The sequence below is a fragment of the Diceros bicornis genome, assembly GCF_020826845.1.
Source record: "Diceros bicornis minor isolate mBicDic1 chromosome 12 unlocalized genomic scaffold, mDicBic1.mat.cur SUPER_12_unloc_1, whole genome shotgun sequence".
Taxonomy (NCBI): domain Eukaryota; kingdom Metazoa; phylum Chordata; class Mammalia; order Perissodactyla; family Rhinocerotidae; genus Diceros; species Diceros bicornis.
The window spans coordinates 466,368-482,420 of record NW_026690864.1 but is presented as its reverse complement, the minus strand read 5'-3'; the positions used below and the strand labels follow the sequence as shown (position 1 = coordinate 482,420).

The 16,053-nt window shown below is 36.1% G+C and overlaps 1 protein-coding gene across 1 annotated transcript; it reads left to right on the top strand.

Moving 5' to 3' along the window:
• Positions 1-2,538: 2,538 nt before the first annotated feature.
• LOC131401595 (5'-3' exoribonuclease 2-like) lies at positions 2,539-11,524 on the top strand. Its single transcript, XM_058536881.1, has 6 exons — positions 2,539-2,621; positions 3,299-3,371; positions 7,907-7,990; positions 9,192-9,289; positions 9,930-10,009; positions 11,386-11,524. The coding sequence occupies exons 1-6, from the start codon at positions 2,553-2,555 to the stop codon at positions 11,522-11,524; spliced, it is 543 nt and encodes a 180-aa protein (XP_058392864.1). The 5' UTR covers positions 2,539-2,552.
• Positions 11,525-16,053: the final 4,529 nt, after the last annotated feature.

Sequence of the window (16,053 nt, the reverse complement as noted above, 5' to 3'; positions counted from 1 at the left end):
TGTGTGTGTGTCCGTGTCCTTCACTTATGCCAACAACGCTTTGCTGAATGAGGGAGAAGGCCCAAGGATAGGGAGAGTAGGTATATACATAATTTCTGCCTGGCTTCTAGATTATTCTTTTTTAAAAAAGTAATTTAGTTGACTTTCTTTGTGTAATTTAGATATACTTTAACAAACTGAGGAACTTGAACTATATAAAATATCGTCAGTATTTGCCTCTTAAAACGTAGTTGTAGAATTGTTCTACAATCAAAAAAACATGTAAAACAGCATGAAAATCTGAGCAAACAAGTGTTGTGTATCTACTTTAATAAATGATTATTCTCTTTTTTTTTTACTGTAGTTTTGTAATGATCTTTCTAGAATCAATGTTTGAGTTTTTAACGTTTAACTATCTTTAAGTTGATAATAAATCCCGTGAAAGTGGACTTTTTAGAAATAATTAAATGAAGCTATGTTAATATTACTGTTTAACTCATTTACATTTTACCTGGCTATTAAGTATAAATTGATTTGGATGATAAATTGGTAGGTAGTTACTGAAAGTGTATTAATTCAACATGAACTGGCTTTGCCTGATTTTTAGGCTTTGGGAAGCTGGGTGGAAGCAGCGGTACTACAAGAACAAATTTGACAGTTACTGAAAGTGTATTAATTCAACATGAACTGGCTTTGCCTGATTTTTAGGCTTTGGGAAGCTGGGTGGAAGCAGCGGTACTACAAGAACAAATTTGACGTTGATGCAGCTAATGACAAATTCCGTCGTAAAGTTGTACAGTCTTACGTTGAAGGGCTCTGCTGGGTTCTTCGATGTTATTACCAGGTACAAAATGAATATTTTCCTCTAAATCTCTAGTTAATCACTTTAAGAAAATAGTTATTTCTATAATAGTGTGTGTTGTTGAGCTATATTCTGAAATGGAACCCAGACTCATATTTTCAAGCTTCCTATAAAGAAATTCATTACTTTAAATAAGATTTGTTTGTAAAGCCTTTGAAGCTCCTTAGGTGTTAATATATAAACGAAGCTAATTTTTGTTATGCTAAAGAATTTCAGCATTAAATACTGTGGTTGAGAGTACTTGGTCTTTAAAATTATTAAAGTTTATTGTTTTGTTTAATTAGAATAAAAAATAACAGAGTAACTAATACACAGTCGCTAAATGACTGAACAAAGGACAAAAGCCTGGAAAATAACTGGTAAGAATTTGAAAGGAATTTGAATGCTCCCATTTCCTCCATATAGTGTGATGTTACATGAAGTGCATTCTCATTGGAGTAATCTGTATCTGACTTAAAGCTTTTGATAAATGAGATGTCAGATTGGTGAGAGATTAGGAGGACATATAGGGGATTGTAGCACTGATAATACCTGGTTTCGTGCTTGGGGAGTGAAGCAAATTTGATGTGACTTGGGAATAGGTGAAGTTTGTTGGAAAGTAGAAAGTAATTTAATACACTAAGTATCAATTGTAAAATATTCTCATTTCGTGTTTTACTCCGACCCTCAACATTTTTCTCCCCAAAGCTCCCAGTACCTAGTTGTATATCCTAGTTGTAAATCCTTCTGGTTCTTGTATGTGGGACACCGCCTCAGCATGGCTTGATGAGCGATGAGTAGGTCCGAGCCCAGGATTCAAACCGGCGAACCCTGGGCCGCTGAAGTGGAAAGTGTGAACTTGACTGCTGTGCCACTGGGCCGGCTCTGACCCTCAGGATTTTAATTCACTAGGCGCAGAGTCAAAACTCATTTCAGGAAGGCTTCTCTTTTCTTTGAGTATAACTTACTGTTTTTTCTTTTTGATTGGTTTACTTAAATATTTTTAAAGTAAAGAGAAAGTTGTCACATGAAAATATAATAGGGAATTGTAAAATGAAACTTTTGGCTCTTTTACTCTCAGTCACTCTTCTAGTGATGTCCCTTACCCACCTGTACACTCAGTGAGTGTCAGCTGCAGTTGTTCTTCATTTTATGTGATGATAGCAGCTCTCGAGTTGGAAAGAAATGTCACCAAACACATTTTAAGGATAAAAATCTTCACCAAATTGTGTTTGTTAATATAAGTTTGGTATTAACTACTGATTATTAAAGATGCTTTGCAGTATTTTGTAAATCAAGGAGCCGTTGATACGAAGTAAAAGTTTAGATTTAATCCAAACATCTTTTAGGACTCATGGAAAAAAATTAATATATGGAATGTATACCAAAAGTCATATGTTTTATCAGTAGAATATTATAGGTTGATAGTTTCATTTTTTTGTCTTTACCGTGTCCATCATTAACATAGATTTGTTTTTGTTGTTGTTTTTTGTTTGTTTTTACTGACTTTAGGGCTGTGCTTCCTGGAAGTGGTATTATCCATTTCATTATGCACCATTTGCTTCAGACTTGGAAGGTACTGCAGACATGCCTTCTGATTTTGAGAAGGGTACTAAACCAGTAAGCTTGAGTATTTAGAGCCATAACATTTGTAGAATTTTGGCTTAGATAAAAATTGTGTCTTACCTTAAACTTTTTTTCTTTCTTGCAGTTTACACCACTGGAACAACTTATGGGAGTTTTTCCAGCTGCAAGTGGTAACTTCCTACCTCCATCATGGCGGAAGCTCATGAGTGATCCTGTGAGTGTCTTGGTTTTTGAGTGTGTTGATAACTGGATTTTTGTCGTACATTTTGCTAGCACTAGTCACAATTGTTTTTGCATCTTATAGTTACAATAGTGAAGTCCAGAAACAAAGTAAAAGTATTTGGATTCTTCTGTATATTTTTTACTACTTTTTTTTCCCTGCTTTCCTTGGCCGTCAGTACCCTACCCAGTAAATAAAATTGATATGTGTTTGGGAGAAATTCTTATAACAGTCATTTTGTTCTCAGCATACCTGTAAGTCATTATTTTTATTGGTTCCAGCCATGTGTGGTGGGTACCAGAGCATGAAGGCTGGTTTAGCTGCAGTCACCACTGCATGTGTTTTGTGTCCTAGCTAGAAAGAGTGACACCCAGCTGAGAAGTAGGAATTATTAGAGTTAATAAACTCTTCACTGTCTTGGGCCCACAGTCGTCAGTTCTAAAATTCTTTTATAATAAGGCCTTTTTATTTTCATCTTTTAAAATAAAATTGTTAATTTTGTTTTTACTAGGCCCGGGATTAGTGACCTGATATCTTAATAACATTTTTTAAAAGGAATGAAACTTCATTTTCTTATCAGGCCTGATAACTCGAATGAAAGTTGTATCAAATTCTTTATAACAGAAATATGTGACTTTTGTTTTGAATCTTTGCTTTTCTCCCTGATACAGGATTCTAGTATAATTGACTTCTACCCTGAAGATTTTGCTATTGATTTAAATGGGAAGAAATATGCCTGGCAAGGTAAAATTTAGACATTATTCCTTTTTGTTAAAATAATTTTCTCCTTTTGGTAAACTGTAAGCAGACATGATTTATGGGATGAAAGAATTTCTGTAAAAGATAAGTATTTTAAAGATTATATGTGAAATTTTGATATTTTTTCATCTAACCTGGGATTAGCAATGATTAACAGTAATTTTAATAGTAGCATTTTGATAAACAGTAAATTGAGTTGAAATAGATTAATGATTATATCTTTTGTCTCCTTTGTGATTAATTAATGGGATGTGGGACATGCTCCTTCCATCAGTAGCTCATTGACACCTTGTGAGGTTGCTGAGAGTTGTAGAAACATGAAGTGTCCATGTGGAGATTCACTTATACTCCATGGAAACTTTTGAAACAAGTATTAGAAATTTAGTTTAAATACTTGGCATTAATCATTACTTAAAGTTTGTTTATTATTTACATATCTATTTTCTCATTCCTTCTGTTCACAGATTTTGTAAGAATGACAATATAAAATTAGTACTAAATTTAAGGTATTGTTGATCACTCACCAAATGTGTGAGGATGACTGAATGTAAAACACAGTGGAGAAGTCTCTCACACAGTGAGCCAACGATTATTTCACACCTAAGCCCCTTTCAGCAAATTATTTTAACCTTTTCTTCCACCATATATTTTTCTAGGATAATAAGCAGTTTGGTAAAATCATGTTTTCACTCTTTTTCCTTTATTATTCCCTGTGATGCAGATGACCAGTAAAATGACTCAAAGAGAATTGTGGCGCAAAGGGGGATAAATAATAATTTATAAATTGAAAATCATTATTTTATGAGATTTTAGGGTTGACTTTTGGTTATGTAGTAACAGAAATTTCATATTACTTTAATGGAATGATAATGAGAATTGCAACCTATTGATTGGGGTTGTGTAAGTGTTGTGGTCATATTTTGTTATATGTAAGTGGATTGGGGCCTTAGGTTGTTTTTGAACGTGTTTTGTGGAGGATGTTTTGATTAAACTGGAAGGAGAAGAGACACAGGAGAATGGGAGGCAGTAAAGTAATAGTATAAATACATAAATAAGTAAATATATTTATGTAAGTGTTTGTTAAATAAGTCCTTGCCTGGATTTTTTAAATAAATAAGTAAATATATAAGCATGCAGATGACTTGCTGAGTATATCAATGTAGTATAAATCATCCAGAGGAAAAGGAAGACAATGCACAACAGTTACAGTGTCTCCACGTCCTTGCCAAGATTTGTTATTTTCTGTTTTTTGATAGTAGCCATCCTAATGGGTGTGCAGTGGTGATCACTGTTTTTGCTTTCCGTTTTCCTAATGATTAGTGATGTTGAACCTTTTTTTCATGTGCTTATTGGCTATTTCTGTCTCTTCTTTGGAGAAGTATCTATTCAAGTCCCTTGCCCATTTTTGAATTGGGTTTTTGTTGTATTGTAGGAATACTTTATATATTCTGGACACTAATCTCTTATCAGATATATGATTTGCATGTATTTTCTCCCATTGTGTGGGTTGTCTTTTCACTTTGTTGATAGTGTCCTTTGATGCACAAAAGTTTTTAATTTTGATGAAGTCTAATTTTTGTTGGTCTGTTTGGTGGTGGTTGCCTGTGCTTTTGATGTCATATCCAAGAAATCATTGCCAAATCCAATATCATGAAGCTTCCTCCCTGTTTTCTTCTAAGAGTTTTATAGTTTTAGCTTACATTTAGGTCTTTGATCCATCTTGAGTTCATTTTTGTATATGGTATAAAGTAAGGGTCTAATTTCATTCTTTTGTGTGTGGATGTCCATTTTCCCAGCACCATTTGTTGAAAAGACTGCCCTTACCCCATTGAATGGTCTTGGCACCCTTGTTGAAAGTCATTTGACCATGTATGTGAGGGTTTATTTTTGGGCTCTCTATTCACTTGGTCAATATGTCTGTTCTTGTGCCAGTCAGTACCGAACTGTTTTAATTACTGTATCTTTGTAGTAAGTTTTGAAATCAGGAGGTGGGAGTCCTCCAACTTTATTTTTATTTTTTAAGATTGTTTTGGCTATTTGGGGTCTCTTGAGATTCCAGATGAATTTTAGGATGGGTTTAAACTCAGACCTTTAATATTTCTATATTTTTATGTGTTATACAAATATTTTTATTTATTAGACTGTAGCAAGAACACATCTTTCTTGAGGTAAAATTTAGTACTATTAGGAGATAGTCATTTCTGCATATGTCTTTAAAACTTATCGGAAGTCATGATAATAAGTAAGTTCTTGTCTAAGTTGAGTACATCTTTTTTTTTTTTTTAATTTATTTATTTTTTCCACAAAGCCCCAGTAGATAGTTGTATGTCATAGTTGCACATCCTTCTAGTGTCTGTATGTGGGACGCAGCCTCAGCATGGCCGGAGAAGCAGTGCGTCGGCGCGCGCCCGGGATCCGAACCCCAGGCCGCCAGTAGCGGAGCGCGTGCACTTAACCGCTAAGCCACGGGGCCGGCCCAAGTTGAATACATCTTAAAATGATAGAAGATAAAATATATCTGGGTACTTTTTCAACATTTATTGAACATATGTTCTTGCAATGTTGTGTTTTCATAATATTTGCTTAGTATGTATTAAAGGAATATAGCATAGTCATTTCAAATACTGTATTTTCTACATAAACAGAGAATTTAAGTAATTTGATCCAAGTCACACAGTGGCAGCACTGAGATCTGAACCTGGAGAGTATGACCACTGTGTTTACCTAAGTTAAGTATTACTAGTACTTGGGCTGCCTCTGTGTTGTTGAGAGGATTGAATGAGCTAATGCATGTAACATAGTAAATTAGTGGGAAAAAAGTAGGAAAAAGTAGCTGCTGTTGTCATTTTTACTGTCAGCTCACCCTCAGGCACGACCGTCATCACATCTGGGTATAAGACATTCCTTCCTACCCTGGCCAGGAAGACTGGTTTGTCTTCCTTAAGCTTAAGCATAAGCTTAATAACCTTATTGCTGTCATTAGCACTGCAGGTTGCTGACTGTTTGGAGTTAGATTCTGGAGTTGATATTGAAGGGAAGTCTTTCTGATGATTTGTTTAAATCCTAAATCTAGTAGGTAGAAAACAGAAGCCAGATAATGTAGTTTTGCATGATACAGATTTTGTTAAGTGTATGACTAAATAAAACTTAACCACTGCCTAGGTTTTTTCTATATAAGTGTTTACCGGTAATTGATAAATAGCCTTACTCAGATGATGGATGTTAATAATCCTTGAAATCACTTTTTGGACCTTCAGAATTCACACTAGAACCTAGTTTCTTTTTAACTTTAAAAAATCTATATATTCCCCTACTAGGTAGTCAAATTGAACATGTTTCCTAATTTTGAAAATATGGTAGCTAAATTATTTAAAGACAACTTTGGAAACCTTTCATTTCTCATCATTTTAAGGGGAACAGTCACAAATACAGCAGTTTTGAGTGGCAGTGGTTTTAAAATTATTTGGCTCTAGTCAGCATTTCTTGTTATTTACCTTAAAATTTTTATTTAGCCAAAATACTATTTATAATATATATAATAATATACAGCAGAATATATATGTTTCAATAACTTTGCATGTTTTTGTAGTAATAGATAATTGTATTCCAGTGTGATTCTTTGAAAATTATGCGTGTAGGTCCAAATAATGACCTTAATTCCAGCACACTCCAGAGGACAGTTTTCAGCCTAAAAATGAACAGCCACTATTCTACATGCCCTCCCGGGGACAAAGTTATTTAAACAAGTCTAAAAATTTTTTGTATATAAATTAATTATTAGGTTTTTTTTTAATAATTTTATTTATTTATTTATTTTTCCCCAAAGCCCCAGTAGATAGTTGTATGTCATAGTTGCACAGCCTTTTAGTTGCTGTATGTGGGATGCGCCCTCAGCATGGCCAGAGAAGTGGTGCATCGGTGCGCACCAGGGATCCGAACCCGGGCCGCCAGCAGCAGAGCGCGTGCACTTAACCACTAATCCACGGGGCCGGCCCTAATTATTAGGTTTTAAAATGTAAACAGAATACTATGCAATTTTAGAGCTGAAAGAGACGTTCCACATATTCCAGTTGAACAGACCTTCTGAGTATTTTGGTTGAATGATCTCTTTTTACAAAAGAAGAAACCAAGTCCTAGAAAGATAAAGGGATATGCTCAAGCCCTTAGGAGATTACTGGCTTGCCCGAAGGCATCCTAGTAAATAAGTAAGGTGAGAACATAGACCGGTGTCCAGGTGGCCACTTGTGCATTTAATTTAAAAATTTTGTCATCACAGAGTAAAGATTCAGCAAACGTGGTTTTCCATATGAACCCTTTTAAAGATGGAAAACAAATAGAATTTTTTCTTCTACCACCACGGGGAAGTATTTCTATCTGAAATTTGGCTAAATAGAGTTCAGTTCCAAAATGTTTTTATATCAGCAGGGAAATTCTACTAGAAATGTTTATATGGACCAACGGTAGTTGAAATTTAGGAGATCCTAATAGCTGGGCCGCTTGGTGTGCATTTGTCTCCCCAGGTGTTGCTCTGTTGCCGTTCGTGGATGAGCGAAGGCTGCGAGCTGCCCTAGAAGAGGTATACCCAGACCTCACTCCAGAAGAGAGTAAGGATCATACTTCCACTTGGTCGACATTGAGTCTGTGTAATAGAGACTTTACATTTCCTTAATTAGACCTTTTTTTTCGTTTGTCAAATTTCCCATAAAGGGGGCATAAATCATTGATTTTACTTCTTTATGACAAAAGTTAACTTTGCTTCTTAAAATTTATTATCCATAAGTTGCATAGTAATTACATAAAATTTTTTAACTTACAAGTGTTTGTTAAGTTTATTAAAAAGCAATACTTCAAGAATATCTTCTGACTTTTTGATTCTTTTTTTTTTTTTTTTTTTTTTGGTGAGGAATATTAACCCTGAGCTAACATCTGTTGCCAGTCCTCCTCTTTTTGCTGAGCACAATTGGCCCTGGGCTAACATTCGTGCCCATCTTCCTCTACTTTATATGTGGGACACCTGCCACAGCATGGCTTGATAAGTGGTGCATAGGTCTGCGCCCAGGATCCGAAACTGTGAAACCCTGGGCCACCAAAGTGGATTGTGCTAATTTAACCACTACAGCACCCGGCAGGCCCAAGACTTTGATTCTTGTATAATATGCATACACAAAAGTATTTTTTGCATGTTCGGAGGGTGTTATTAATTTCCTCCATCTCCCTTCTTCCCTTCATCCCCACCAAATAACAATAACTTTGCTTGAAAGGTTAGGTTGAAACAAAAGCATTTGCCCTCATATTGCTAACTTGAAATGTTATTTTACACAGAAAGTGGCATTTTGTCATTAATACTGACTGTTAAAAGTATTGGGAAATTGTAAAGCTGGGCTTTGTTGGAAAATTTATTTAATACTAGTATAATAAACCTATAGAAATAATTATGAACCATCCATAGAATAATCTTTGTTATTAGATGATGCAATTTATTTGTATTTCCTCAGAGAATGTCTATATGTTTCTTATAGTAAGAAACTAAGTTCTGTATAAATAAGAAAACTTTGTCCCTTATCTTGCAAGACTATATTCAGGTATCTTTTAGGGATAATTTTTTCTGATAGTCATTGATCTTCGAAACTTTATTGTCAAAGCTTTGTTTCTTCTACAGAGATGCATCACACGTTTAGGTCTATTATTTTTTGTAAACTTTATAATTAAGTTTTTAAAATTTAGGTGCTTCCTATTTTAGTCTCATAAAAGTTGCTTTTGTAGGTAGAATCGTTAGATCTTTATTCTTTTCTTACTTTCCCCCAGCTAGAAGAAATAGTCTTGGAGGAGATGTCTTATTTGTGGGGAAACATCACCCAGTGCACGACTTCATTTTAGAGCTGTATCAGACAGGTGCCGCAGAGGTATGGTCTTTTCTGCCATCATGAAGTGTTTTCAGTTAGTATAATTATTTGGTTAATTAATTGAGAATGCATTTAAAAATTTTTGGTAAAGTAGAAAAAAATTTACCATTTTAACTCTTTTTAAGTCTATAAAATTCTGTGGCATTAAGTCCATTCACGATGTTGTGCAACCATCACCACTATCCATTTCCAGAACTTTTTCATCTTCCCAGATAGAAACTGTATACCCATTAAACAATATTAAACAATACTTCTCCATTCTCCGCTCCTCCCAGCCTCTAGTAATCCCTCTTCTATTTGCTGTCCCTATGAATTTACCTCTTCTTGGTACCTCATATAAGTAGAATCATGCAATATTTGTCCTCTTGTGTCTGGCTTATTTCACTTAGCATAATGTATTCAGGGTACATCCATGTTGTAGCATGTGTCAGAATTTCATTCCTTTTATGGCTGAATAATACTCCATTTTGTGTACATACGCCATTTTGTTTATCCATTCATCTGTTGATGAGAACTTGGGTTGTTTCCACTTTCTGGCTGTTAAGAATAATGCTACTGTAAACATCGGTGTCCAAGTGTATGTTTGAGTCCCTGATTTCCATTCTTTTGGATATATAATCAAGAATGCACTTTTCCACAGCCAGTGGGTGTACCACCTGAACTATGTCATGGGATTCAAGGAAAGTTTTCTTTGGATGAAGAAGCCATTCTTCCAGATCAGTAAGCACTCATTTGTGTCTAATTGGGTCAACTAGGAGGAAGTTTAGTTAGCATCTTTTTCCTTGTTGCCTAAATGTTTTATTTTCTAGTAATAGTGAGGAAACAAAATAACAACAACAGAAATCTGCTGGGCTAAAAAAGACTTGGCGTCAAAGCCCAGCTCTTCAGCATAGTAGCTCTGTCAGAGCTGTGACATGTCTGAGCTGTGACATGTCTGACAGAGCTACTATGTTAAAGAGCTGGGCTTTGATGCCAAGTGCAGGGAGCCCTGGAGGTCCCTAGGGAGATCCACAAGGTCAAAACTATTTCCATAATAATGCTAAGATGTTATGATCTTATTTCCTTTTGTTGCTCTCTTTCTTTCTTGAGTGTACAGTGGAGTTTTCCAGAGGCTAAATGTAATGTGATATCTCAAGGGACTGACTCAGAAGCACATAAGAGAACCCATCTATTAAGATAGATATCAAGCCAGATATTAAAAAAATTTTCAAAAATGTAAAACAGTGACACTTCTCATTTATTTTTGTTTTACTTTGTAAAATAGTTTTTCATAAAAAAAACGTTATGTTGACTAAATATCTGTGTATGTTGTGTAATCTATTACTGTTATCTTTAAATTAGTATTTTTAAAAGATTTTCAGATTTCTTAATTAATTTCTTTTTTTCAATTAAAATTAACCTTAATTTTGAATAGGTAAATACTGATTGACATAACCAACATAAACAAAAGCTCTTTGAGGTCCTCAGTTTTTAAGAGTGTAAGGGGGTTCTGAGATCAGAGTTTGAGAACTGCTGCTCAAGGGTGTATATCGAGGAATAGAATTTTGCTAATGAAAGATGTATCTTCATCTTTTCTGGATAATGTCGGGTGGTTTTCCAAAGTGATTACACTATTTTATAATTTCAGGGACTGTTTGTGAGAGCTCTTGTTGCTGTACATTCTTGCAAACCCTTGAAATTGTCACTGCCTTAGTTTTTGTCAATCTAGTGGATGCCTATTGGCACCTTGTGGTTTACAGTTGTGTTTCTCTGATTCCTAATGAAATTGAAGGCCATGTGGTATATTTATTAACCGTTTGGTTTTCCTCATTTATGAAGTACCTATTCTCTTTTTCTATTCACTTGTCTGTTCCCCCAACCCCTCCTCATGATTTGTTGGTATTCTTTACAAATTCTGGTATAAGCCCTTTGCCCATAATAGTTTTCTGTTAATGAGCTTACAAACAAGGAAGATGGGGTCCTTTTTTAAAGATATAAATGATCATATTTTGTTGGTGCATTTTAATGATTTCTCTTTCCTAAAGCAACATCTTACTTCCATTTAGCAAAAAGGTTACAATTTACAAATAGATCATTCTTCTCTTCTTTCTCTTTAGAATAGTGTGTTCTCCTGTTCCCATGTTTCAGGATCTGACACAGAATGCTGCAGTCAGGTCATTTTTCCAAATACGTGACATTCGCCCAAAACACAGCTCTGAGCTTGCAAATAAGTTTAAGAAGACCTCCGATTCATGAGGAAATGGCAGCTATTATTCCAGCAGTGCTTTGAGATTGGAGAGTCCCTGTATTGCAGACCTCAGAGCAGAGCCTCTTGACTTTAAATTATGTGTATTGTTAAGGTTACTGATGTAACAAGCTTGTTTCTCAGCTTTCTGGTTTCCCCTGACAACTTCCAATTCTTCCTGGATTAGGAAAGTGGGAGGTAGGAAGTAGGAGTTCCTAGGGATAGTTTGCTATATAGGAGCAAACAGACCTCTACACCCCAGAGGCCCACACAGCGTCGCTGTATTATAACAGGTTGTTTTAATTATGTTATAGTTGTGGCCCTGCAGAGTTTAAAAAGCAGACTGTTATATACTTGATCTTGGTTAAGTTGAGATAGAATGAATTTGTGGAAATTTTTATCAATAATTATTATAAACTTAAAGGGCTAATTTCTGCTATCTGAGTAACTTATTTATAGTTCATTTCTTCAATGGTAATAGCATTTTCTATTGAGCAAAAATCATGTAAAATATAATATGACTTTAGAATAAAAATCAACAAACTTACCTACTCATTTGTGTAATTATTGTGTATAATTACTAATCTTGATGGCAGGGTTTATGTTGTCATTTTCTTCAATCTTTAGGCAAGACTAAGGCAAACACAGTCTAGTAATTCAAGTGTTTCATAGAAGCCTGCTTGGGAAGGCTATTCCTGAATCCTCCTTTCCCGCTCATTGTTGCTTTCACTCTCAAGAAATAGTTTAGATTCTACTTAGATTTCTCATTGTGAAGTATAGGCATATTTATTTTCCTGTCTTGAATGGAATTAGATAGCAACTGCGATTCTAGAAAGTCTTTTATTTCAGGAAAACTGTGGGGAATTTGGAAAATCTTCCTAGATGAGTTGCTTTTGTTTATCTTCACACACAGTTTTGTTTATCTTGACCCACAATTTGTCCTGGCTCTTTGCGTTTGGGCTCTTTTGTTGAGGGTGGAGTTCAGAATTGTAAGCTGTGCTCCTGCACGCGTCACGAACAGTCTGGCTCTGACAGGTCCAGTGTGGACACTGCCTATTAATGCTTGGGGTCTGCGGCTGGCAGTGGTGCTGCGGCCCAGTGAATCCCACTGGTTCCCTCTTTGGATTGTCACTTGTTTGCTTGTGCTCCTCAATTTTTCTGCATGTTTTCGAGGGCCTTCCTCCCCAGCCCTTTGGAAATGGTTAATTCTACTTAACTTTCTAATTAGTTAGAGAGACTTGCCCAAGGGAAGAGTTACAAAATTGACAGATCCTGGAGTTTTTGTTTGTATGATGTTATTGTTGTTGGTTTTTTTCCTGAGCCTGAAGGGGCCTTTGGTATTATTTGGCGTCCACTGCCAAATACCACTGTTCACAAGATTGTTAAATTTATAAAACAAATCCCAGATCTAGGTGCATATTTAGGTCTATATTGAAAATAACTTCATAATAAAATTGATCTGAGTTAATTTCCGAGATTTGTGAAAGACCAAAGTTAACTTTGACTTTATGAGGGATTTTCAGTGTTTTCTCTGAGGGGTAATGTTGAGGCTGAGATCCAGTTTACTGCAGTTTTTTGTGTGTTTGTTTCGAGGCTTGTACATCCCAGTGTTGTGTCTGAGACTGCAGCCTCCAGTGCCAATTGCCAGTTATTTCTCTCTATTTTGACTCCTGGCATTTTTTTCCCTTCTCTGTTTTCATATGGTATTCCATTCCATATTTGAGAAGTTGTTTCCTCAGGTTGAATTTAGATGGGTTCTTCCCATTACATTAAGTCTTACCTGTAGTGTTGAGAAAGTATATTATAGACGTTATTGAAGTGTCTTAAGTTCACAGAAGGATCCTTAGAGCATACAGTCGGCTGTAAGCTAGGAGATCTTTTTTTCTCTAATTCTGATTCCATAAATCATTCAATGTGTTAGTAACTCCACTTTGAATAGAACTGAGCTATCTCCCTTACTTTTCCTCATCTTGCTCTTCACCATTGTAATTTGCTTAGACATAATATTTTTAGAATAATTCTTTGTTAACTTTTAATATATAAAACCTGCATATGATTTTAAAATTACAGAAGAGTTATCTTCCCAGTGCAGCAAGCACAATTTTCTGTTCCTCTGGAGGAGTACACACACGCGCACACACATACACCCCTTTGTTCTACCTCAAACTCAGTGCTCCAGACGGACGTCTTTGTCCTATGCCCGTCACCAGTTCTCCTTGCCAGTCTCTCCTTTGTGTCCCTGGGCCTCCTGTTTCCCCAGTTGCCCAGACTTGGGAGCCCATTATATGCTTTGGCTTCTCACTCTACATTACTCCCTTTATCTACACCACTGTTGTGGAATATTTTTTTCTTTCAAATTATTTTTCATATGTGGCTGTTCCCAGTGAGCCTGTTTTGTATTTTCTTCTCCTGAATTACTGTTGTGATCTCGCAGCTGCTTTATTTGATTCCACCTTCCCCCTGAATCTATTGGCTTATCTTTCTTAAACACTACTGGCCCTCAGAAATCTTTGGTTGCTCTGTAGTGCTGCTGGAATTACGCTCGTTTGCTTTTTCAAGGAAGGCCTTTTATAATTTGGCAGAGCCCTAGCTCTGTGTCTGAATCCCCACAGTTCTTCAAGGACGCTTGTTCCTTGCTCCCCAGGTGGGTCCCTTCGGTATCCCATTGACCTCTATGCCTTCCTCCCATTGTTTGGAATGTTCTTCCCCTTTGTAGCCTTCATTGCTTTTCTTATCTTCTAAAAGGTAATCTATAATTTGTGTCATCTTTATATTTGTTATTTTCGTCAGTAGCATTGTTAGGTTTTTCTTTTTCTCTCATCGCACCTAGCATAGTTTTAAATCCATGTAAAAGCTCATTTGTTCATAGTGTTGGAATCAGTGTTTGCTAAAGTCTTCTAAGAGCCTAAACTTATTTCTTCAGGGGAGTATTTTCAAACTTTCTGTATTCACCTTTGGATGAATCAGGCAAAGGATAGAATGTTTCATCTCTTCAAGGAGATTTTTAAAAAATGTAATGTGTGTCAAGATAGATTTTTTTTTTTTTTTTTTTTTTTTTTGTGAGGAGGACCAGCCCTGAGCTAACATCCAATGCCAATCCTCCTCTTTTTTGCTGAGGAAGACTGGCCCTGGGCTAACATCCATACCCATCTTCCTCCGCTTTATATGGGACGCCGCCACAGCATGGCTTGCCAAGCGGTGAGTCGGTGTGCACCCGGGATCCGAACCGGCGAACCCCGGGCCGCCGCAGCGGAACGTGCGCACTTAACCGCTTGCGCCACCGGGCTGGCCCCTGAAGATAGATTTTTTAATATAACTGTTACTGCAGTGTTTGTCAGGCTCATGGTTGCCGAGCAGATGACTGAGAACCAGACGTCTGCAGGAGGCGGAGCACATGCAGCCAGGAGCAGACTCGATGGTTGAAAACACTTGGGAGAGTTTAACTTTCACCGCATGTAATACTTCATAGGACGCTGCACTGGTTAACCTCTTCTGATAAAATGTCAAAAAATACATCTTAAGTCCTATAAAACTCTTTAAGTGTTTTAAAATATCAAGTCTATGAATTGTGACATCTTCCCTGCCAGAACAGTTTGCCTTGGTGTTGCTGATGTAGCTTTAATCGTGGAATGTATCTGGGAAAGGTAGAGTAAAAGTGAAACTTGATATTTGGAATTTTCTGCTTTCTTTGTGAAGTGTGCTAGTACTCTCAAACAATAATGATACTTAAAATAGCATTTCTAAGGTTAATTCTTAAAGTGAATTGAGTCAGAAAAAGGTGTCGTACATTCTCTTCCTTTTCTATTGAGACTTGCTACAGTATTTTCTTACTAATAGTGTTTTAAGTGCTACTTGTGATACAAATAAAAGCACTGTTCAGTTTCCTTATTTTCAACCATGCTTAAGTTTTAAATTTTTATTTATTTTGTCCTGGGTGTGTTTATGAAGACAGACTCCTTTTACGTTGAGCCAGCAACTGATCAAAGAAGAATCAGTAAATATATATGAACTATTCAGTACTGCCTCGGATAAATGTAAGATGCTTAAGGGATACTAAAACGTATGCAGTATGTTTCCCATAAAAATAATTCATAATTAGAGATGCATTCAGTGTTCAACTACGGTGGCCACACGAGGTTCATGATGGACAGGAATGTGGTTGGATGATGTCTGGTAGGTAGTCGCCTGAGGATTCAGTAAGGTATCATGAAAAATTCTGGGAATAAGTGGAGTGAGGCTGGGTTATGAAGGACCTGGATAGATTGTCATAGGCAGTTTGACTTGATGTAAACTTGGTTTAGACCATTTGTTGGTTATTGAATTTGAACAGCACAGGGAAATTTTAAGAAAATTCTGAATGCAAAATATATTAGAATTGCAGCGAGAACTAAGGTAGAGATTAGCTAGAGCGCACAAGAATGGAGACAAGCAATCCCAAATATAATTAAAGGCTCTGAATAGAATAGAATAGAATGTTTATCAACATAGTTAGATAGAAATAGGAATCCACAGATTTTTGCTAATTCAGAGGAGAACCTCA

Excerpts from the sequence above, each read along its gene's own strand:
- LOC131401595 (XM_058536881.1), top strand. The coding sequence starts at position 2,553 with ATGGGAGTTTTTCCAGCTGCAAGTGGTAACTTCCTACCTCCATCATGG. Across the intron at positions 2,622-3,298 it reads GGAAGCTCATGAGTGATCCT|GATTCTAGTATAATTGACTT; the intron begins GTGAGTGTCTTG and ends TCCCTGATACAG. Across the intron at positions 10,010-11,385 it reads GAAGCCATTCTTCCAGATCA|AATAGTGTGTTCTCCTGTTC; the intron begins GTAAGCACTCAT and ends CTTTCTCTTTAG.